The following is a 23,316-nucleotide window of genomic DNA, read 5'->3' as shown; positions in this document are numbered from 1 at the left end:
TTCAACACAACTGAGAGAATACTTCGCAAAGGGTGAGCGAAAATCTGTGAGAGTTTTTGTGAGCTAGTGTGCTAAGAGATTTGGGTGAGAGGTTCTTGAATCACGTATCGATTCAAGAACAAGTGAGGCTAGTGTAGCAAATCAAGGTGTGTCTTGAGGTTGCTCTAAATCGGGTTCTGTATACTTGTAAGTTACAAACAGATTTACTAGTGAAATATTCTTGAAGAGAAAATCCCTGTGTTGTGTTCTGTGTTAGTTCCCGTATTACTACTCTTACATTTTCATTTGGTATCAGAGCGGTCATCTGTGTGTATTACAAACAGGTGAGATCCTGCGGAGAAAATGGAGAGCTATAAGGAAATGGTGAACAACTCCAGGATCCTCCTGGATGATGGGAACTACGGGTTTTGGAAAGCTAGGATCAGATCCATGATCAAAGGGATCGATCCACTGGCATGGAAGGCAGTAACTGATAAATGGGAAGAACCACTGGTAGCTGATGCCAACGGAGTCTTTCATCAAAACCAGAAGAAAGTTGGACTGAAGAGGAGTCCAAAAGAGCAAAGTACAATTCAAGGGCGCTGACTACCATTCACACCAACGTATCAAGAAAGACATTTGAGCTGATTCAAGGTGTTGAGACTGCCAAAGAAGCATGTGACATACTTCAGATGCAGTACGAAGGAACAACAAAGGTTCAAAACTCCAGAAAGGACATGCTTGCTTCTCGCTTTGAGAATCTAAAGATGGAGGATAATGAAACCATCTCTGAATTCAGTTCAAAACTGAGTGCTCTGGCACAAGAAGCAGCTGTGTTAGGCAAAAAATACAAAGATAAGAAGCCGGTGAAGAAATTCTTGAGGTGTCTGCCATCGAGGTTTATGGGGTACAAATCAGCACTCAGTGTGTCCAGCAACACAGAGAACATGCCATTCAGTGAACTTGTAGGCATGCTGAAAGCTCATGAGATGGAGCTAGACAGTCTGAAGAAACCTAAAAGTCTAGCTATAAAGTGTGAAAACCGCACCACTGAAGATGAGGAAGATGATCCCATAAGTCTTCTGGTTTGAAGATTTGATCGTGCTTTGCGGAAAACTGGGAAACCTCAGAAGAAGGTTGCCTCCTTCAAGAAGACAGCTGAAGGGGATAAGTCAAACAGGAAGAGTGAGGTGCAGTGTCATGAGTGCAAGGGATATGGACATTTCAAGAATGACTGTCCTACTATCAAGCGACGAGAGATTCAGTGCTATGGCTGCAAAGGATTTGGACACACTCAGCTGGAATGTGTCAATGATCAAAATCGCAGGAAGGACAAGTCCATGTTGGCTGAGGAAGAATCGGATGATGACTCAGAGGATGACTCAGTTGAAGAGACAAACAACTTCGTGACGTTTATCGGGATCGCTGAAATTAAGGAGGGACAGGAGTCAGAGTCAGAGCCTGAAGAAGAAAAGGAGGATGATCTCATAAGCAGCTACAAGGAAGTACGTCATGTCCTGGTTAGTCTCAACAAAGAAAACAGTGAATTGAAGAAAGAAAACCAGAGACTGTCCGTACTAGTAGACAAGCTCAGCAAAGATCTCGAAGCAGCAAATGCACTTGGCCAGGGAAGTGTCAATCTGATCAAGGAGAAGCTGGAATTAGCCAACAATGCTGAAAGTCTGAGGCAGCATCTAAAGGTTGAAAAGCAAATATCGGAGAAGCTGGAGTCAGAACTAGATCAACTAAAGAAGCAGATTCAGATGTTCGCAGGAACCAAGCAACTGGACAAGATCCTGAGCTACGGATGTCAAGCCAATACTAGGCATGGACTGGGGTACAGTGGATGGGAACAGAGGAGCTCAGATGAAATCAATTTTGTCTCTTCCGGATACAACCAGCCTGAAGGACGAAGACCTGTCACCAAACAGCAAAAAGGACGAGAGTGCTATTACTGTGGCAAGATCGGACATATCAAGGCATACTGCTACAGCAGATGGAACAGGGTTCAGAAACTGATGAAGCAACGGAAGTTCAGTTGGAATGGATCCACCAATCAAGTCTGGGTCAGGAAAGAGGATTTGCGATTTGAACCTAAGGGACAACTGAAGAAGAATCCCATCAAGCCGAGAGAATTCACTGTTAAGAGATCTTCCAGGAATGGTCCAATGTCAATGCTGTGGCATGGATTCAAGTGCAACATGGCACAAGTTGAAAGCGACGAAGATGAGTTAGAGCCTTGGTACTTCGATAGTGGCTGTTCACGGCACATGACTGGAAACCGAAGCTACCTCCGGAATGTTAAGAAAATTAAGTGAGGAAGAGTTACGTTTGGTGATGGAAGTGTCGGTGCCATACAAGGAAAAGGTATTACAAAAGACGAAGATCAGCCTGATCTAGTCAATGTATACTTAGTACAGGGACTTAAGGAGAATCTTATCAGCATAAGTCAACTGTGTGATGAAGGGCTAATTGTGATATTCACCGACAAAGGATGCAGAGCAGTGAATGATGATGGACAAATTATCCTAGCTGGAGAAAGATCAGGCAACAATTGCTATATGTGGAACAAGTCAGGGTCAGTTATCAGCTGTTTTACTGCCTGTGATAATCTGCAGCTGTGGCACCAGCGACTCGGACACATGAACATCAGGAATCTCAATGATCTCATCTCAAAGGAGAGCATTAGAGGAGTTCCAAAGATCAAGGGAGGAGATAAGTTTGTGTGTGAAGCGTGTAACCAAGGCAAACAGGTGAAAGTCCAACACAAATGAGTACCTGACGTACAATCCAAAGCACCACTTGATCTAGTTCATATGGATCTGATGGGGCCAGTTCAGACAGAGAGTTTGGGAGGTAAAAAGTATGTGTTTGTGCTGGTTGACGACTTCACTAGATTCACATGGGTTAGATTTCTCCGAGAAAAGTCTGACACGGCGGATAGCTTTAGAATCTGGGCTTCACTAGATTTTTTTTAAATCTAATTTGCATTTTTATAGATATAATATGTTTGTAATAAATGATATAATTTATTTTTGTGTTTAGATATAATTTATTTATTTTTAAATTTATTTTTTCTAATAAATTTGACCACGATTATAAAAACATAATTTTAACTCGTTCATTCGATTAATCCAAAAAAACCATGAATAGAAAAATATAATTTTACTCTATCTATTCATATTACCATATAATATATATATATATTTAATTTAAAATCTTTAAAATTTTAAAATAATTTTTAATAAAATATATAATAATGTAACGTTTATTAACTTTATCATTATGAAAATATTTTTTACATTTGGATATTTAAAAAGAAAATAAGTTAATATCTTATTTAATACATTATAAAAATAATAACAGCTAATTTTTAATTTTGATAATTAATCCTAACTATATCTAAGAAAATCTAAACTAATTGAATTAAAATTTTAAATTTTTCGAAATTAATTTTAAATATTAAATTAAAATATATTATTTTATTAATTTTTGGAAATAAATAAAACAAATAAAAAATTAAAATTTTTGTTTGGTAACAGCAATAGTAGATATCTAGTAGTAAAATACAGTAAAAAAATATAAAAAAACCCGTTAAGACACAAAACATACTTCTGTTTTAATAGAGAAATATTATTATAACGCGTGTTGGTATGTAATTTTTGTGTTTAAAATCATGTTTCTCTCGTAATGTCCTTGTTATAAATGAGAACAAAACCCAAAATAAATAGAGATTTATTGCACAACATTAGATAACAGATTGTTCACTAATATTTTAGAGAGATTCAAGGTCAATGGTTTTTAACAAAAAAGTTTGCAAAAGAGAAATATAAACAGTCTCCCCATATGACAAAAACCAGTTTCTTAACTTCATCCTCATTCAACCTTATTCGAGAATACTAATTTTAATAGCTAGGTGAAGATCCGCGCCAAGCGCAGGCATGCGATGTATACAAAACTGATTACAAAATTTGTAGAAATCGAATATTGATAAGTATAATTTTGAAAAACTTTCCCTTTTTTCATATCATGTGAAGAAGTTCTGCTTGAAGGAATACTCCATTGAGCAGCATGTGAAGAAGTGTTGCTTGCGGAAATAATCTATTGGACGACACATCGAGAATAAGATCCTGATAAGAAATATCATTATCTTCATAGCTAAAAAGATTTATACTTAATAATGGCACAAATAATCCATTAGACGGCACATCAACAAGAAGATTCTGATCAGAAATATCATCATCTTCCATTTCATCTACTATGTATTGGGTTTTTTCTCTGACTTCTTCTTTTGATTTTTTTTTATTAGATTTTTCAGTAGCTATTATCCAAATAGACCAATATTTTTTTTAAAATTAATTCTTCTCATCAAAATTTATTTCGATTCTGAAGTTAGTTAATTCATTCCCTAAAAATCAAATATTATACGATAAAATAAAAAGTATCAAAAGTTTTGATTACTCATTTCTCTCATAATATATTTATTGTTTTGAAATGAAATGTTTTCTGCCAACATTATTAATAAGACTCCAAAAATGCTTTATGTTCATCAGCAACAACAAAATTTATTGTTTATATGAAATTTTTTTATACAAACTCAATCCTTACATTCATCTACATATGATTGTACACAGTGTTTCTCGTATGTAGTTGTATCATCGACAAATAAAATTCATATTGCTTGATAATTTAATAAATACTAATTTCAATAACAAACCTCCTAACTTCACAAAAACCAGCCTCATAACTTCATCTAACCAGAATTCGTATCCATGGCATTCCTAAAAAGAAAAAGGCAAGAGCATAATTGGTTACAAAAACTAGGCAATAACAGATTTGATTATAAATAAAAACAGTAAATTTATTATGCATGTGCCCATGAATTTCCGATGAATTTGGACGTCTTTACTCTTTGTGAAACCTTCTCTGTGGTCTAGCAGATTCACTTTATCACAAACAATTCCACATCATATGATGGTCATGGCTGGCTTTGAATATGATAATCTCAAATCAGCTTATATCCAATCTCTTAGTTGCTTCATCTAAGAATTTGAACAAAACACAGTTCATGTTTTGATTTGTTTGCTTTTTGCTTGAGTAATCTTTTATTCTAGATATTGCCTTAGAGTCTGTACTTGACGTAAAAATTGAGGTGTACAATAAACAATAAAAATCATCAACATAACTAACTTTTGCAACAACAAGATGCCAATGGGTTGTCAGAATAGTCCTCAAGTGTTTGTTTTCACGATTTTTTTTTGTGAACATAAATTCGAAAAATGCAAGAAAAATATAATTTAGGTTTGATGGTTTTTATGAAAAAGACTCTAAAACATTTAAATCTTTATTTTTGTTTTCTTATAGGTTCTCAATAGTGAACATTATATTTTTGGGATTGTCGAACTTTTTTACCAAATGAAAATATCGATTATGAGGCAATTTTTTCAATTTCGCTTATGGGGTTAACATTTAAAAGGATACCATAATGCATTAAAAAATATTGGAACTATGCTAGAAGATGTAACATTGAATACATTTAGGATATCATTTTATAGTAATGATAGTTCAGCATTTACAAACAAAGTTGCAACATATTAAAATTTAACAAAAGTGAACAATCGTTGCACCAAAAAATTGGACTCACCATACTTCATAAACTTAATGACCATATGTTTTAGACTATATTAGCAAACTAGTCATTAAACAATCCATAATATACCATACATCATTCTTTTACATAATATCAACCACTTGATAGAGAATACGAGAAATAGCTGTATTAAGACTAGACTAAAGTGGGCAGGCAAGTCCGGAGGAATTGATATTCAAGTAATTTGGATCAATTTAGTGCATGTTTGAGTATAATTTGTAGATGTAATTAACCATGCTGTTAGAAATGTGATGCGGGTCTAGTTTAACTAATTTGTTTTGTGTTGCAAAATGTGAAGGTGAAGCCTTGTTCAACGGCAATGTTCTCGAAATATTTCTAATGAGTCCCCTTGACGGAAACTGTGATTGGAGAGATTTCCAGTGGATCTCATCCGACTAGATCTTTGATAAACTACAACGTTCATTTGAGGGATTAAAGCTGTGCCCAAATAAAAAAAAATAGATAAAAAGAAAAGAAAAAATTATGTTGCTCCAGCAACAAGTGAATCAGACAGAATGTCACATATAGATTTCTCGTGAGTCTTGTTGCACATTTGAGGAGTCCTAGAGTGTATTTGCCTCTTGTTTTGGATATATTTGTGTTCCATTAGGTGTTTGGAAGTTGACTCGGTTAAGAAAGCTTTAGGTGTTTGGAAGTTGACTGGGTCAAGAAACCTTTATGGAGTTCCAAAGAATATGGAAAATACACTTTCGCGTGAAAAGAAGCAAACATGAAGATACATACCAAAAGGATGTATTACGAAGATCATCTTGAATTAAAGCCTTACCGTTTATAGATAAAGCTCAAATTCGATTACAACATATACAATCTATGTAGCTTCATTTTTGCGTTATAATTCTCATTATATGACATTGTTTCTAAAAACATGTCAAAATATGCAGAGATAATCTGATATGGCTGAAAGATCATAACAGATGAAAATCTTCCCGTGCACATCATATATATAAAAGAGGATCAACTCTCTCCATATAAATGCCACATCAGCATTTGAGAGTTAATATAGAGATGCCATGTATCGTATTTTTTAGCTTAAAGTTACAATTTTTTAAAAGAAAATTCATTATTAAATTTTGATATTAAGTTTTAAACCACTTAAAGAAAATGAAATTTTTTTTATTAATTGATTCTTAAATAAAATTTATATAAATATTAAACAAAAATTTATATTATAATTAATTAAAATTATTAATAGATATTTTTTTTGTATAAACTCTTGATTCTTTTATGATATTATATTTTAAATTGATTGATTTATAATAATAATACACTAACACATAACAAATGATGATTATATTTTTTATAAAAATATACAAATTTGAAATACTTGAAGAAAAAAATATGCACATTACATGCAGGTATTCACCTAGTTTTATTCTAAAATTTAATGACAAGATGGTAAATTTGGTTAGCTTCACGTAATTCTTGCAACCTCTGCTTCAAAAGCTATGTTCAGTTTAGTCAAGACTTGTCAATCATGTCAGCTGCAAACTGATATATAGAATCCTATATAGAGAAAAAAAAATCATAGCTGAATCTCTACAATTGTTCACATTGGTCTGCAGGTTGATACTACTGACCGATGTGTCATTACTTGGTTTATCTGTTTTCAAAAGTTTGATCCGATTCGGATCAACCTTGGGTTGCACCTTTTCAGTATTTATTGTTGGAACTCAATTTTAATAAGCATTTGATCTTGTAATATTGAGTATTTATGTGTATGAGAAATGAAGTTTAATAAATAAATGGACCTTATAAATTTATTTGAGATTTGAGTTTGAGCCTATGAAAATGAAATGTTCTCATTAGGTATAACTAAAAGTGGAAGTGTAAAAGTACCACATTGCTTAGCAAGGAGAGAAACCTCTTGAATATATATGACATTCTCACAATAAGGGTCAAACAGTTTTGTGGAAGTAAAAGGGTATTATGCAAAAACATCTACGCGCGCTGCCGTCGCCGGGATCGGGCTCGCGTTCTTAGTTGCCAAAGCTTATTTCTATATAGCTGGGCGTGAGTCATGAGCTTCTTAGTTCTTTCAGGATAATATTTTGCATAGCGAAAGGATAAATCTTGAATAATAAAAGATTACTTCAAGATAATTACGGAATATTTTCGAATCATTTTACTTAAGGGAAAAAGGAGACTATCTCACGGATATTCCTTTTTGCCAAAGCTTATTTCTTGTGGATCAAGCTGAGTATTCCATATAAATAGACACCTCCTCTCTTCTCATTCGATACACCGAAAAAAATCAGAAAAAGCTTAAGCAAAATATTCTTCCAGCAAACGTTTTCAAAGTCTCATTTTATTCACTTTCTTTAACATATCATTTATAATATTATTATTCTCTTTTGTGATTTCAATCGGATGTTCGCGGTCTTACATTCTTAACTCACTACCGCTTCCTGCTTATCGCTTGAATCGGATTGAATATTGTGAACAATATTTATAAACGGTTTTGGAAACAACAAGTTTTTAAAATTGATCTACAAAGTCTATGTGAAAGTTTCTTAGCTATTTCTTACAACTTTTGATTTGTTAAAGACGAATCTATAAAACGGATTTATGCGGCAGTCGCAAACAGGTCCGCGAAATGTTTTCAAAATGATATGTTAATACAACAAAAATAGCGTTTAAGAACATCTTAAGACGATTCTGGGAATAACTATTTTTGAGTTCTAAGAATACCTATTGGTAATATCTGTGAAAACTCAAAGCGAATCCTTTTCGAAGAACGCTGTGTATAGCGACATAATCATCTTAATCGCTGTTTTGAATCCTGTTTCTCAATACTAACTTCGGTATTTTTTCTGAAAAGATTCAACAATGACTTCTGGTGACATCAGCATGACTTTCAATGGAGCTAATACATGATCGGGTGAAACCACGATACTAGTGTTGGTAACTGCAGGACTTCAGCGACAGAAGTTCAGCCCCAAAAGTTTGATAGTTCGAACTTCAAGCAGTGACAAGAAAGGATGCACTTCTTTCTGTCGTCAATGCAGATTAGCAATTACCTCAAAGAGGATCCACTAGAGGTACCAAAAGGAAATAAAGATCATGCGATTCTTGCCACTCTTGACGCATGGAAGCACTCAGACTTCCTATGTAAAGTGCACATCGAAAATCGCCTGGTGGACCAGCTGTTCAACGTTTACAACAAGGTCAAAACTTCCAAAGAACTCTGGGATGCTTTGTAAAAGAAGTACAAATCATACAACGTCAGCTCTGGGAAATTCGTTACAGCAAAACTCCTTATGTTCTAGATGGTGGATTCTCGCCCCATCATGCCATAAGTTCACAAGCTGGAACTAATATTTCATGAGATTAGAACTGAAGGAATGAAGCTGTGTGAGGCATTCACGATAAACTGCTTCATTGAGAAGTTACCTCCAAGTTGGGCAGACATCCAGAACTATCTTGCTTACAAGCAAAAAGCCCTGTCTCTAGCAAATCTGATTTCCAGATTGCAGAATGAGTCACTAAAACGTGACAGAGTTGGAAAAGAAGATGGTCAGATAATTACCCATGAAGCAAACGTGGCTGATTACAAGAAAAAAGGCAAAGGCAAACTAATGACCAACAATGGTGCGCCTAACAACTTTCTTCCACAAAAAAACACAAGCTTCAAGAAGCAAGGTCAATGATGTCGTGTCAACTGCGTGAGGGAACAAGTTTTGCCCTTAACAAAACAAATGAAAGCCGCTAGTGCACAGCTAATCAGTTGTAGTATTTAGGGATCGAATCCACAAAGATTTGTGTGCTTGGTATTCTTCTACGGTTTCTAACTTTATGTCTAGACTAGATTGGTTTTAAAGGTTGGTTGTTTATCAGGAATTAAACTAAAACAAAAGAAAGAAAATAAATCTATCCTAGAAAGCAAGTAGAAAGATCGAATGGAAAGCAAGTAAAACAAGTAAATATCGAACTAAGGTAATTAAAATGCAGATCTAAATAAGCAATCAAAAATCGATTGGTTTGTAAACTATGGCTAAAAACGCTGAGCTTTCGGGAACTCTAAAGGATCATAATCGGTTTTGACACTAGGGTAGATAGATTGGGATTGACGGATATCGATATATATGGGTTCTAGAGCTAGAGTACGGCGGTATGACTACGTCAATTTCGTGATCATAACCAACTGTTTCTCGCAACCCTGACCAGTAGGTTTCCACTCTGGCCCTGGAAGGGAGAGAACGCAAGAGCTGCACAAGACTCGTCAATACTCACGATCTCGCCGCAGGTAGGTTTCCACTCCTACGGAAAAATCGCCTGTTTCATTCTAGGGCTGATACTTAATGAAAACTTTCGCAACACTAACTATCTAGATCAGATACTAGGTGATCAATCAAGCATACATGCAATAAGAACAAGAATAAACAGAGAACAAGTCGAAATCCCAGATCTATAAACCTAGATGTCTTAATCGATTATGAGAGCCCCTTTCGGGAACCCTAAGCCCAACTCGGGATCTACTCAGACATGGCTGAGGTCGACATCATCATTGATTTTAATAAAAGTAATGAAAAACAGTAAAGAAAAGAGATGAAGAAAGCTTCTCTATTGAAGAACTCGGACTTGAACAATCTTCTACAAAATCGCATAAAAACGGCTAAAGGAAAAGAGTTTTTGTAAAGTATGAAGGGTTCTCTCTAAAAACGACATAAAAGACAAGTATTTATAGTTTTCAATTCTCCATGGTCTCTAGGGTTCTGGAATTGAGGCTGAGAATGACTTTGGGCTTGAGAAATATGGGCTTTAGTTCGGAGCTTGATGGCCGCGGTCGGGAGTGACGTGACCGCAGGGATTAGGTGGTTGGCCGTGGTCGGGAGGCTTCTGACCGCGGGAAATGGGCTGTTTGCCGCGGTCGCGCGACTTGCTGGCCGTCTTCGAGTGGCTCCGGGGCTAATGGAATATCTTGAGATCCAACCGTTAGAATGTCTCCAAACCAAGTGCATTTGAAAGCTGGTTGATTTTTCTATTATTGCTCTTAAGCTATTTCCACCATTAATAAACAGAGATTAGGCTTTTTAAGAAAACCCTAAGTTCTAAAATCAAGTAAAAATGGCGAGTTTGAGGTTCATACCTTGCTGGAAAGAGAGATTTGATGACAGAATTGAAATCAGCTTTGAAAAAGAGTGAGGTTTGGGCCAAGAGTCTCTTAAAAAGCTCAAGAATTGAAAAAGGTGTTCTATCTCCTAAATCTCCAAGTCTTTTGGAAGAGAAGAGAAAAAAGAGTTTTGATCCAAAAAGTGCATTTCTTTTCTTTAAAAAGCGTTTTTGTAGCAAAAACAGAAAATTTCCGGGAATTTTTAAGTTTACGGGAACTTACCTTACTTGTCTTGCACGCAAAGGAGGTTTAAAACTTACGGAAAATTTTAACGTGCTTTACCGGGAATTCTCCGGGAATCACCGGGAATCACCGGGAAACACCGGAAAACACCGGGAAACACCAGGTAACACCGGGAAACACCATGTAACACCGGGAAACACCAGGTAACACCGGGAAACACCAGGTAAACACCAGATAACACCGGGAAACACCAAGTAACACCGGGAAACACCAGGTAACACTGGGAAACACCAGGTAACTTTTGAAAAGCGGCGAAAATCCGAGTTCCTGTCTCAACGACCAACGGCCGCGGTCAGGAGACGCGCGACCGCAGCGATTGAGGGCTCGGCCGCTGTCACATTCTCGGTGCCGCGGTCGATGCTCCCTTGGCCGCGGGTCGGTTGGTCGCGACCGCGACTCTTTCTCCTGCGGCCTTTGTCCAACTTTCTAGTCTTTCCCGGGCCGAGCAGCTAAAAACCTACCCTTTTCTTCTTGGTTTTTCTAATTTTCTGATTTTTTGTGTGTTTTTTTTTTCTTATAAAATACCTGAAACTTAAAAGAAAAAGAAAGCATAGATTGTAAAAAGGAAAAGAAAATTAAAAGAAAGAGTACCTAAATGGGTTGCTTCCCATTAAGCGCTTTTGTTTTAAGTCGTTAGCTCGACGTAAGCATGAAAAATCAGGCTGATTTGAATGGCACTCCACTTGATGTGCCCTTATCACTTCCGGTTGCTGGAGGTTTTACTTCTTCTCCCTGAGGAATCGTCTTCTTTCCTTTACTCTTCTTTCGGACTTTAATATTGTTTAAAACCCTTTTTGTGTTTTCGATCAGCTCCTAGATTTGGTCCTCACTAGTTTCTGTTGCATCTGGTGGAATGATGATCTTGATCTTCGCAAAAGCTTTCGGCTTTTCTTTTTCTTTCTCTTTGGGCCTGTTTCCTTTGCTTGGAAAATCATCTAAGATAGTCGGGTAGTACCTTCTGCGATCCACATTGAGGAAAACAGCATGCCGGTTTGCGTGGTCGATTACCGCTCCTACTGTAGCTAGGAATGGTCTCCCAAAAATGAGTGGCCTCTCCTTGTCTTTATCCATCTCCAGGACTTGGAAATCTGCTGGAACAATCTTGTCTCCCACTAGAACTTGTAGATCATGAATCGCCCCTTCAGTGTCTTTTTGAGATGAATCTCCAAAGATAACCTTAACCGTCGATGTCCTTAAGGTTTTCATGCCCAATTTTTTTGCAAATGTCTTTGACATGATGTTGACATTGGCTCCGGAATCGCACATGCAGTCTGTAAACTTGATTCTTGAAATGAAACATTGGAAAACAAAACGTCCCGGATCGTCGGCTTTTGTAAGCCTTTGAAACGGTGATCGTTCAGGTACCTTAAATGGTGGCTGCTTGGCATCGACATCCTTGTACAGTGGTACAAAGATTGGGGTTTCTTCTTTCTTTCCATCGGTTCTGGCCTCTTCTTCGGGCAATGTGGTTATGGCGTTGCAAAACCTCTTAGGGTTATCTTCAACTCTTCCTGGAAGAACTCCACTTTGCCTCTTCATAGAGTCGGCTGTTTGGGCGACTTGCACGTCTAGCTTTTTGACGTGCGAAGATAAAGCTTCAAACTTCCCGTTCAGATCATTGTACATGCAGTCAACTTTCACGTTCACGTCTTTAGATGCCTTTTTGTTCGTCATAACGAGCTGTTGGATGGACTTTCCAAGTCTACCGATTTGTGAAGCTAGCTGGTTCGTCGTGACTCCCTGCTGTTGTACAAATTGATTGTTAAAACCCGTACCTTGGTAGTTATATGGCTGTCGCGGTTGCTATGGTCCTGTTCCTCCGAAGTTTCCACCTTGGAACTTGTTTTGGAAGGATTTTTGCTGAGGTGGGTAGTACTGATGTTGAGGATTCTCCACATTTGGATTGCGGTAAGAGAGATTGTTGTAATTTGCATTCCGGAATTTGTTGTTGAAGCCATTGTTGAGGCGATTTTGATATGGTACTAGCGCTCCGACATAGTTCACATCTTCTTCTTGAAAGGCTTGATTAATGTGATCAATATCACTAGGTCCTTCATCTTCTGCGCCATTGTTGGTCTCACAAGCATGGATTGGACGATTGTTGCTCTTCAGAAGCTGGCTCATCATGTTCTTCAACTCGGTTATCTCCTTGTTGTCTGTTCCGGTTTGCTTCGTCGATCGATCGTATTCCAGACAATCATTGCTATTGGCTTAAGCCAAATTTTCGATGAGGGCTCTTCCTTGTGCTATCATCTTTTGTCCAAAACCTCCATTGCTAGCTGTATCAAGTGAAAGTTTGTATTTTGGTTGCAAACCTCGGTAAAATGTGCTCAGCAGGCTTGATCCAGGGAATCCATGGTGAGGGCAATCACGTTCATACTCCTTAAAACGTTCCCAGGCTTCATAGAAAGATTCAGTCGGCTTGAGATATTTGTTCTCAACTGGTTCGACCTTGACTTAGTATAGAAGTGATTCAGGAAAGCAGTTTTACACTCTTCCCAATTAGTAATCGATCCTGCAGGGAAAGATTTCAAGCAACGGTGAGCTTTGTCTGCTAATGAAAAAGGGAACAACTTACACTTTAAATAGTCTGCTGGAACTTGGTTTGTTCTCATCATGCTGCAGATTTCTTCAAAGAGCTCGATATGGTCCATTGGGTGTTCGGAAGGAACTCCATGGAATTGGTTTTGTTTCACCAATGAGATGATTTGAGGCTTGACTTCAAACTCATTCCGGTTCGGAAATGGAACTTGAATTGCAGATCGGTTTTGAAAGTTTTGAGTAGGTGCATCGAAATCAGCTATGCGATGGTTCCTGGCTTGTCTTCGGTGTTGATTTGCTGGCTGTACAGGGCGGTTAATGCGTCCATTCGGCTGCATTCCTTGGTGGTCACCATCGGCTGCATTGATGGGTGCTTCAAGGTCTTCACGTTCTTCTCTCTCGCGGTTTTGGTGGTTTCTTGGAGGAACCTCATCCTCCTCTCCATCTGGTCGAGCATGATCACCTCCTCTGTGATCATTCTCTTCATTTTCTCCATGTTCGGACCCGTCTTGGTCCATATTTAAAGCTCGGTTAATAGGATCTCCAGGCTGGTCGTCGTTGGCCATTCCTTGTGTTCGTCTAAGTCTTCGAAGTTCTCTTTCGTGTCTGTCTATCTCGTCTAGAATTGGAATGTTTTCTACAGGTCTGCGCCTGGTATTCATGCAATTCAGAGAAAAACAAAAGAAGGGAAAGATAATTCAGCAAAACTTTAAGAAAGAACTAGAGATCAGGTGTCTAGAACAGAAGTTAAAACAAGAAAAATAACAAAAGGCAGCGAAACAAATCCCCGGCAATGGCGCCAAAAACTTGATGTCGTGTCAACTGCCTGAGGGAACAAGTTTTACCCTTAACAAAACAAATGAAAGCCGCAAGTGCACAGCTAATCAGTTGTAGTATTTAGGGTTCAAATCCACAGAGATTTGTGTGTCTGGTATTCTTCTACGGTTTCTAACTTTATGTCTAGACTAGATTGGTTTTAAAGGTTGGTTGTTTATCACGAATTAAACTAAAACAAAAGAAAGCAAATAAATCTATCCTAGAAAGCAAGTAGAAAGATCGAATGGAAAGCAAGTAAAACAAGTAAATATCGAACTAAGGTAATTAAAATGCAGATCTAAATAAGCAATCAAAAATCGATTGGTTTGTAAACTATGGCTAAAAACGCTGAGCTTTCGGGAACTCTAAAGGATCATAATCGGTTTTGACACTAGGGTAGATAGATTGGGATTGACGGATATCGATATATATGGGTTCTAGAGCTAGAGTACGGCGGTATGACTACGTCAATTTCGTGATCATAACCAACTGTTTCTCGCAACCCTGACCAGTAGGTTTCCACTCTGGCCCTGGAAGGGAGAGAACGCAAGAGCTGCACAAGACTCGTCAATACTCACGATCTCGCCGCAGGTAGGTTTCCACTCCTACGGAAAAATCGCCTGTTTCATTCTAGGGCTGATACTTAATGAAAACTTTCGCAACACTAACTATCTAGATCAGATACTAGGTGATCAATCAAGCATACATGCAATAAGAACAAGAATAAACAGAGAACAAGTCGAAATCCCAGATCTATAAACCTAGATGTCTTAATCGATTATGAGAGCCCCTTTCGGGAACCCTAAGCCCAACTCGGGATCTACTCAGACATGGCTGAGGTCGACATCATCATTGATTTTAATAAAAGTAATGAAAAACAGTAAAGAAAAGAGATGAAGAAAGCTTCTCTATTGAAGAACTCGGACTTCAACAATCTTCTACAAAATCGCATAAAAATGGCTAAAGGAAAAGAGTTTTTGTAAAGTATGAAGGGTTCTCTCTAAAAACGACATAAAAGACAAGTATTTATAGTTTTCAATTCTCCATGGTCTCTAGGGTTCTGGAATTGAGGCTGAGAATGACTTTGGGCTTCAGAAATATGGGCTTTAGTTCGGAGCTTGATGGCCGCGGTCGGGAGTGACGTGACCGCAGGGATTAGGTGGTTGGCCGTGGTCGGGAGGCTTCTGACCGCGGGAAATGGGCTGTTTGCCGCGGTCGCGTGACTTGCTGCTTGTCTTCGAGTGGCTCCGGGGCTAATGGAATATCTTGAGATCCAACCGTTGGAATGTCTCCAAACCAAGTGCATTTGAAAGCTGGTTAATTCTTCTATAAGTTGTTCAATTTTGAGGGTGATCAGACGGTGAAAAGGTCTTCGTCTCTCCATGAGAATTCTGACGGTCTGCATTTATCCAAAAGAGTCTTTTTGTTGCAATTTGTGCCTCTTTATCCCAAATTACCTGAAAAGTCTTTTAAAATCCGAAAACATAGATATCCTTTGAAAACCTTTGGAAATGAAGTAAAAACACATGTAAAAGATATTAAAGTGATCCATAAAAATGGTCAAAATCCGGTGTTATCAGTCAATCACCATGAATAAGTTCAATGGGAAGTGTAACTACTGCAACAAGCTTGGACATAAATTTTGGAGTGTCGCCGAAAGGCTAAGTCTGAGAACAATCAAGCTCACTTGAGCGAAGTAAAATGATAACACTGTATTTTGACCACTTTTATGGATCGTTTTGAAATACTTTTTCAAAGTTTTTTTATTGCTTTCAAGTGTTTTTATTATGTTTTTCTAGTATTTGTAGTTTCAAGATTCTTTTCAGGAAACTTAGGAAAAAGCTTAACAAAATGGATAGAAGACCAGATTTGAGCTCAGAGTCAAACCGTCAGAAGTTCCCCCTCAAATGAAGACCTTCTCACCGTCTGATCCAACTCAAATTTGGAGACCTGAAAGATGGAAATACCAGCTTTCCAGAAAACTCAACAGAATGGCAATCCAACGGTTCAATCAAAAGTTATGAGTAGATCATGATGTCCTGTAAACTAGCCGGTAAATATTCCTACCGCAGCCAACACCCATTTTGCACCGGTCCCGTCATTCCCGAATGCGGAGAATGGTTTGTCCGACCTCAAAGCCCATTTTTAATGCATGAGAGTATCGTCATGAACTACAATCTGATCTTGGTCCTTGGTGTTGCGAAAGTATTGATCCGGGGTCAGATCTAGTTTGAGAAGAGCAGATCAACCATAGGAGTGGAAACCTACCTATGGGCGAATTGTGAATGTTGACGAGTCTTAAGCAAGCTTGCATCTTTTCTCTTCCAGGGTCAGAGTGGAAACCTACTGGTCAGGGTTGCGAGAGATAGTTGGTTATGATCACGACAGTGGCGTATTCATACGTTCGTGACTCGAGTTTTAAAAGTTTTAGCAAGGATCTTTTAAATTTACTTTTTAGCAATGTTTTGAATCGTTCATCCCCTGGAGAGAATTTCCCTGAAAACCCAACGTCTCGTTTTTATAAGTTTTCGCCGATTTCAATATAAGTTTTAGTCATCAGGTTATTTTTCTTATTCCAGTTTTCATTCAAGCAATTTAGGTATAGCCGTTTTCATCATTTTTAGTCGATTTCATTAAGTTTAGATATTATGTCATTTTAATTCCTGGATTCGGTTAAGATTAGTTTTTACGTTTTAAAGACATCACCAAAACCCCTCTAAAAAATCGCCTGGTTCTAGACTTCCTTACTTCATATTTCTTTTGAAGGATTTTGTAAAAAAGAACCTCCTTCCCTCTGGATTCGATCCCTAAGTACTACAATTGATCAACTGTGCACTTGCGGCTTATTGATTTCATTTAGGGTAAATCTTGACACCCTCATCACCAACGACATCAAGTTTTTGGCGTCGTGGCCAGGGAAGGCACACGTTTCTTTTTCCGCAAAGCCGTAAGAAAGGTTGGTAAATCGACTCTAGAACCTTTTTTCTGCTTATTTCCATTTTTTTGTTAGTTCTTTTTCTTTAAGTTCCCGAAGCAATTGACTATATAAACCGAAATACTACGAGGGATGCTTTTACAACACTCAGAGAAGAGCAATACATACGCAACCTCTTCAACTCGGTTCAGAACTCAAATCTGAACTATCGAGCATTCCTGGACGACCCCTACACGCCTCCCATGGTGAAACCTAGACCACTTATTTATCGCCTACCTCACCAAATCCTCCAGCAGGATGAGAACGTCCAGATCAGTAATCAATTAGAGCAGCTTGAAGGCACAATCAAACAGTTTATTGAAGCTCAAGCCGTTACTACAGCCGCTCTTAAGAACAGATTGAGGGCATATCAAAGCTTTTGGACGAGAAGATTGATGACGTTGCTTCCCAGATCAAATCAATGGAGGAACAAGCAACCAAAGACGCAGCCGTGATCGCTAATAGATTCGACAACATGGAAGAAGAACAAGTAAAGTACGCTCACGAGCTTTGCAACACTAACAAGATCATGGACCTGGATTTCAAACTCGAAGATGTGGAAAATTCCCTCAACGAAGCTAATAACGAGTCTTATGACTTCACGGTTGAAGTTTCAGAGAAGACAAGATTATTGACAAAACCAAAGAGCTTGACTCAACCATAGATAAGGTTGTTTATGCTCCTGATGAAGTTTAAGAAAAAGTTGAAGAGATCATGCAAGGACTTGGAAACCAAATTTCGGTACTCCACATTAAAGACCTAGGCCAAGAGAGAAAGTATACTGAACCAGAAGACCCAGGAGATCATTTAGGAAGCAAAACAGCAAGCAATTCTAGCAATCCACTTCGAAGACACTCTCCCGTGGTCGTGTTCCCTGTGACCACGGCCAAGAGACGTCCACCCGTGGTTGTGCTTAGCCAACCTGTGGCCCATAGTTGATTCCCTGAAGTCGCATCTCCTGCAGTCACGGCCAGCCGTCAAAACATTCCAAGACAGCCTCATCCGGCTTATACAAGCATTTGTTCGTCTGATGCACCTCCTAGAGTAGCTAGACCCCTTTTTCAGCAACTGATTTACTCTATCAGCACTCAGGAATCTGAAGACGAAGACAAGCCATACTCTGAAACATGGCTTTGTCTTGTGAAAATGAGTATGAAGAACAATACTCTGAAGATGAAGAGTATGGCTTGTTCGTAGAGGACCCAGACGCAGGATAATCCTCAGGAAGCAGTACCCCAGAAGTTGAATGGATCAACTGATAGAGTTCAACAACTTTGTCAAAGCACTCCCTGCTCATCTAAGCTTCGATGATGTCTGGAAGCTTCGTTGCTTGCAGGTATTATTCAGATACTGTAAGGAGTCTAAGGAGGAAATCCACACACACTTTATGCGAGCCCGATACCTAACATCACTAGAAGCAGCTGTCTATGCAATTCACCTTCAAATACCTGAAGAATGCAGTTACTACACCAACAAAATCAGCAAAGAAAAGCTTGTCGAGTTCAATGATGTAGTTCGAAACTTACCTGAAGGAATCACCTTTGCCAGAGCTTGCAAAAACTTCATGATCGGCCATTACTTCAGTAAGAGAAAGGAATTCATTCCTAAAATTGAAGACTTGTTCAATCATGCCAGAAAAGGTAGACCTGTTCGAACACTTCACAAAATCGAAGGCCAAGGTCAGTTTCTCATCTCTTGTTCAGTTAGAGGTACAATGTTTAACAATGTGCTTTGTGATTCTGGAGCTTGTCTCAATATGATGTCCAAGGCAATTGCTATTAAGCATTTGCGCAGGACTAGGACGAAGATATGTCTGGAGGATGATTCCAGTTCAACACCCAAAGGAGTAGCTTATGATATCCCTTTGAGGATATGTCTGGAGCTACATTTTCGAAACAAAGGACGCAACACATCCAGTGATTCTCGGATGGTCTTTTCCAGCAACTTCCGGAGCCATCATGGACTGACCAAACCGGAGGACTTCATTTGCTAATATTGACAAAGATGTCTTCACGGAAGATGCCCCGTACAACAGCAAAACAGGAAAACGTCCTGCAACAAAGGAGTTTGAAGCAGAACTTTGGAGTGACGAAGAACCCGCTAGGAAAAACAAAGTATTTTGAAAAAGACTTGTCTTAGGACATGGTCTTCTTCATTAGACTAAGCCACATCCTACACCAAGTCGAGCTAAACGACTTAAACCAAAAGCGCTTAATGGGAGGCAACCCATTAAGGTATTATTTTCTTTAAGATTTTTCTTTCTTTTTCTATTGATCTTTTTCTTTTTCTTAGTTTTCATGTGTTTCTTATAAATAAATAAAAGCAAAAAAAAACCATAAAAACCAAAGAGAAAGATGGTTCCTAACTGCTCGGCCTAGCAGGAACCAAGGAGAAGTAGGAACATGCCGCATTTAATTCCCCGCAGTCGCATGAGTTCGGACCGCGGTAAACCATACATCGACCGCAGGCCCGTACTTGTGACAGCGGCCAAGCCTATCCGACCCGCAGTCGTGTGAGTCCTGACCGCAGCAAATGGTCGTTCACATGACCCTCGACCCCAAACCACACACTTCACCTCATTCCACCTCACCAAGTCCCATTCCACTTCATCCATCACTTCCCACTACCTCCCATCACCATTTATCTCCTTCCCGCATCCTCTCGAATCGATCCGGTTCATTCCCGTCAGCCTCCCAAATCCAGGTAAGTGAGCTTGTCTATTTCGATATATCTATGCATTTTTCTCATCCAATCTCGACTTCTTTCACACTGAGGACAGTGTGATTTAGTCTAGGGGAGGATTTCATCGGTTTCTAACCACTTTTCTTTCATGAGTCTTGCATTATCTACAGTTTTTTCACTTTAAATCTAGGAGAGTTGATAACACCGTATTTTGAGCACTTTTTTGCATCATTTTGAAATATTTCTTCTATGTCTTTTATTTCTTTCAAGTGTTTTTATTATGTTTTTCTAGTATTTGTAGTTTGAAGACTCTTTTCAGGAAACTTAGGAAAAAGCTTAGTTAAATGGATAGAAAACCAGATTTCAGCTCAGAGTCAAACCGCCATAAGTTCATCCTCAAATGAAGACCTTCTCACCGTCTGATCCAGCTCAAATTTGGAGACATTAAAGATGGAATTACCAGCTTTCCAGAAAACATTACAGAATGGCAATCCAACGGTTCAATCAAAAATTACACGAAGATTAAGATGTCTCGTAAACCAGCCAGCAAACATTCCTACCCGCGGCTAACACCCATTTTGTACCGGTTCCGTCCTTCCCGACCGCGGAGTATAGTCTGTCCGACCTCGAAGCCCATTTTCAAGCTAAAAATGATTCTCTCATTTGGAGAAAAGCCTAAGTGACGATTTGAACACTATAAATACATGTTTTTAGAAGCTCTAGACGAAGAGACACATATGCCATTTCTCTTTTAGCAGCTTTTAAGTTTTTGTCTTTCATTTTTCTTAGTTTTAGGTTTAGAGAGATAGAGATCTATCTCATGAACCTTTTTTGTTCCTTTACCATATCGATTTCTATTCAGCTTTTCAATACAATGTTTTTGCTTTCTTTAATCATGTATGAGTAGTTTTATTGTTGGGTTTAAGGGATTTTTGATGGGGGCTATATATTTTCGATGAGGATTCCATTAGCTATTGAAGCCGAATCCTAGAACTTTTTCTTCTAAACTTATTTTTAATGCATGAGAGAAGCGTCATGAACTACAATCTGATCTCGGTCCTTGGTGTTGCGAAAGTATTAATCCAGGGCCATATCTAGTTTGAGAAGAGCAGATCAACCGTAGGATCGGAAACCTACCTATGGGCGAATTGTGAATGTTGACGAGTCTTAAGCAAGCTTGCATCTTTTCCCTTCCAGGACCAGAGTGGAAACCTACTGGTCAGGGTTGCGAGAGATAGTTGGTTATGATCACGACAGTGGCGTATTCATACGTTCATGACTCGAGTTCTAAAAATTTTAGCTAGGATCTTTTAAATTTACTTTTTAGCAATGTTTTGAATCGTTCATCTCCTGGAGAGAATTTCTCTGAAAACTCAGCGTCTCGTCTTTCAAAGACTGATGAATATGAACATGATTCCAAAATGCAAAATTAGCAGAGACAAATGTGAAATTTGTGTCCAAGCAAAGCTAACGAAAACATTATCACTTCATGTTGAACAAACTACCGAACCTCTCATATTAATCCACACTGATCTGTGCGATTTAAAATATGTACAATCAAGAGGTGGTAAAAAGTATTTTGTGACGTTCATAGATGATTGTACAAGATACTGCTACGTATACTTGCTGCGTAGTAAAGATGAAGTCTTGGAAAAATTCAAAGAGTACAAACTCGAAGTAAAAAAAACAACTGGAAACGACTATCAAAATGGTCATAAGTGGTAGGGGTGGAGAATATGATAGACCATTCAATGCCATCTCCAAAGAAGATCACAATCGGACCTAAAACTGTGGACTGTATCTTTATCGGATATGCTCACAAGAGTAGTGCTTATTGATTTCTGGTACATAAGTCAGATGTATCAGACATCCATGTGAATACCATCATGGAATCAAGGAATGCATCATTCTTTGAACACATATTTTCATATAAAGATAAGCAAACTACTAAATGCACTCGTGAGAAAGAGATGCGACTGCTGCTGTAAATGAAATGGAAGTAGAACAGGTTGAATATGAACCTAGACGCAGCAAAAGAGCTCGCAAGGAAAAACCTTATGGTGAAGATTTCACAATGGTTTTTCTTGTTGAGAATGAAACAAGATCTTACACATAAGCCATGTCTACACAAGAAGCTCCTTATTGGAATGACGCAGTCAATAGTGAGATGAATTCTATAATGCATAATCATACCTACGAGTTAACTGACTTACCTCAAGGGTTTAAAGCACTAGGGTGTAAATGGATCTTCAAGACTAAGCTAAAAGCTGATGGTTCAATAGATAAGTACAAGGCATGCCTTATGGTGCAAGGATTTAGACGAAAAAAAAGTCTATATATCTTTGACACCTATTTTCCCCTTACGAGAATAACTTCGATCAGAATTCTGATTGGTGTAGCTACCTTACAAGGTTTGGAAATCCATCAGATGGATATTAAAACTGTCTTTCTAAATGGAGATTTAAAAGAAAAGATATACATGAAATATCCCAAAAGTTTCAAGGTTATGGATCAAGAACACAAAGTGTGTAGACTTGTGAAATCATTGTCTATAACAAGCTCCAAAACAATGGCACGAAAAAGATGATTTGACGATGTCAAATGGTTTCAGCATAAACGAATGTGATAAATGCATCTATTACAAATGTACTCCAAGCAGATATATCATATTATGTCTGTATGTAGATGACATGCTTATCATAGGCAATAACTAAGATATCATTCAACAAACCTAGAACATGCTCAATGGAAAATTTGACATGAAGGACATAGGACTTGCAGATGTCATTCTTGGGATTAAGATCATTCAGACTTCAGATGGAATCACTCTATCTCAATATCATTATGCTGAAAAGATCCTAGAGAGGTTTAAGACCTACTCGAATGGAACCGCAAAAACTGAAATGGATATGCAAGCTCACCTTACCAAAAACGCAGGTAAACCAGTATTGCAAGTGGAGTATGCACGGGTAATTGGAAGTCTAATGTACTTGAACAATTGTACATGACCCGATCTAGCGCATGCGGTAAACGTATTAAGTCGCTACACAAGTAATCCAGGTCATACTCATTGGAAAGCCATAACTAGAGTGTTGAAGTACCTCTGATACACTAAGAGTTATGGGCTACACTTTGGTAAAGAACCAACAGTGTTATAAGGGTACAGTGATGCCAACTGGATTTCAGACTCTAGAAATTCCAAATCCACAAGTGGATATGTCTTTACACTTTCTGAAGCAGCAGTATCCTGGAAATCTTCCAAACAAACACTCCTGGCCAAATCAACCATGGAGTCAGACT

General features: G+C 38.3%; 1 protein-coding gene and 1 pseudogene across 1 annotated transcript; both read left to right on the top strand.

The window, feature by feature from the left end:
- The first annotated feature begins 342 nt into the window (after positions 1-342).
- LOC112084527 lies at positions 343-17,998 on the top strand. Its single transcript, XM_024153677.1, has 5 exons — positions 343-565; positions 634-1,064; positions 1,110-2,279; positions 2,400-2,732; positions 17,693-17,998. Exons 1-5 carry the CDS (start codon positions 343-345, stop codon positions 17,996-17,998), a joined length of 2,463 nt encoding a protein of 820 aa, XP_024009445.1.
- On the top strand, positions 13,354-13,467 carry LOC112084975 (annotated as a pseudogene).
- Positions 17,999-23,316: the final 5,318 nt, after the last annotated feature.

The sequence above is a fragment of the Eutrema salsugineum genome, unplaced genomic scaffold, assembly GCF_000478725.1.
Source record: "Eutrema salsugineum unplaced genomic scaffold, Eutsalg1_0 scaffold_4, whole genome shotgun sequence".
Classification (NCBI taxonomy): domain Eukaryota; kingdom Viridiplantae; phylum Streptophyta; class Magnoliopsida; order Brassicales; family Brassicaceae; genus Eutrema; species Eutrema salsugineum.
This window is presented reverse-complemented; position numbering and strand designations above follow the sequence as displayed.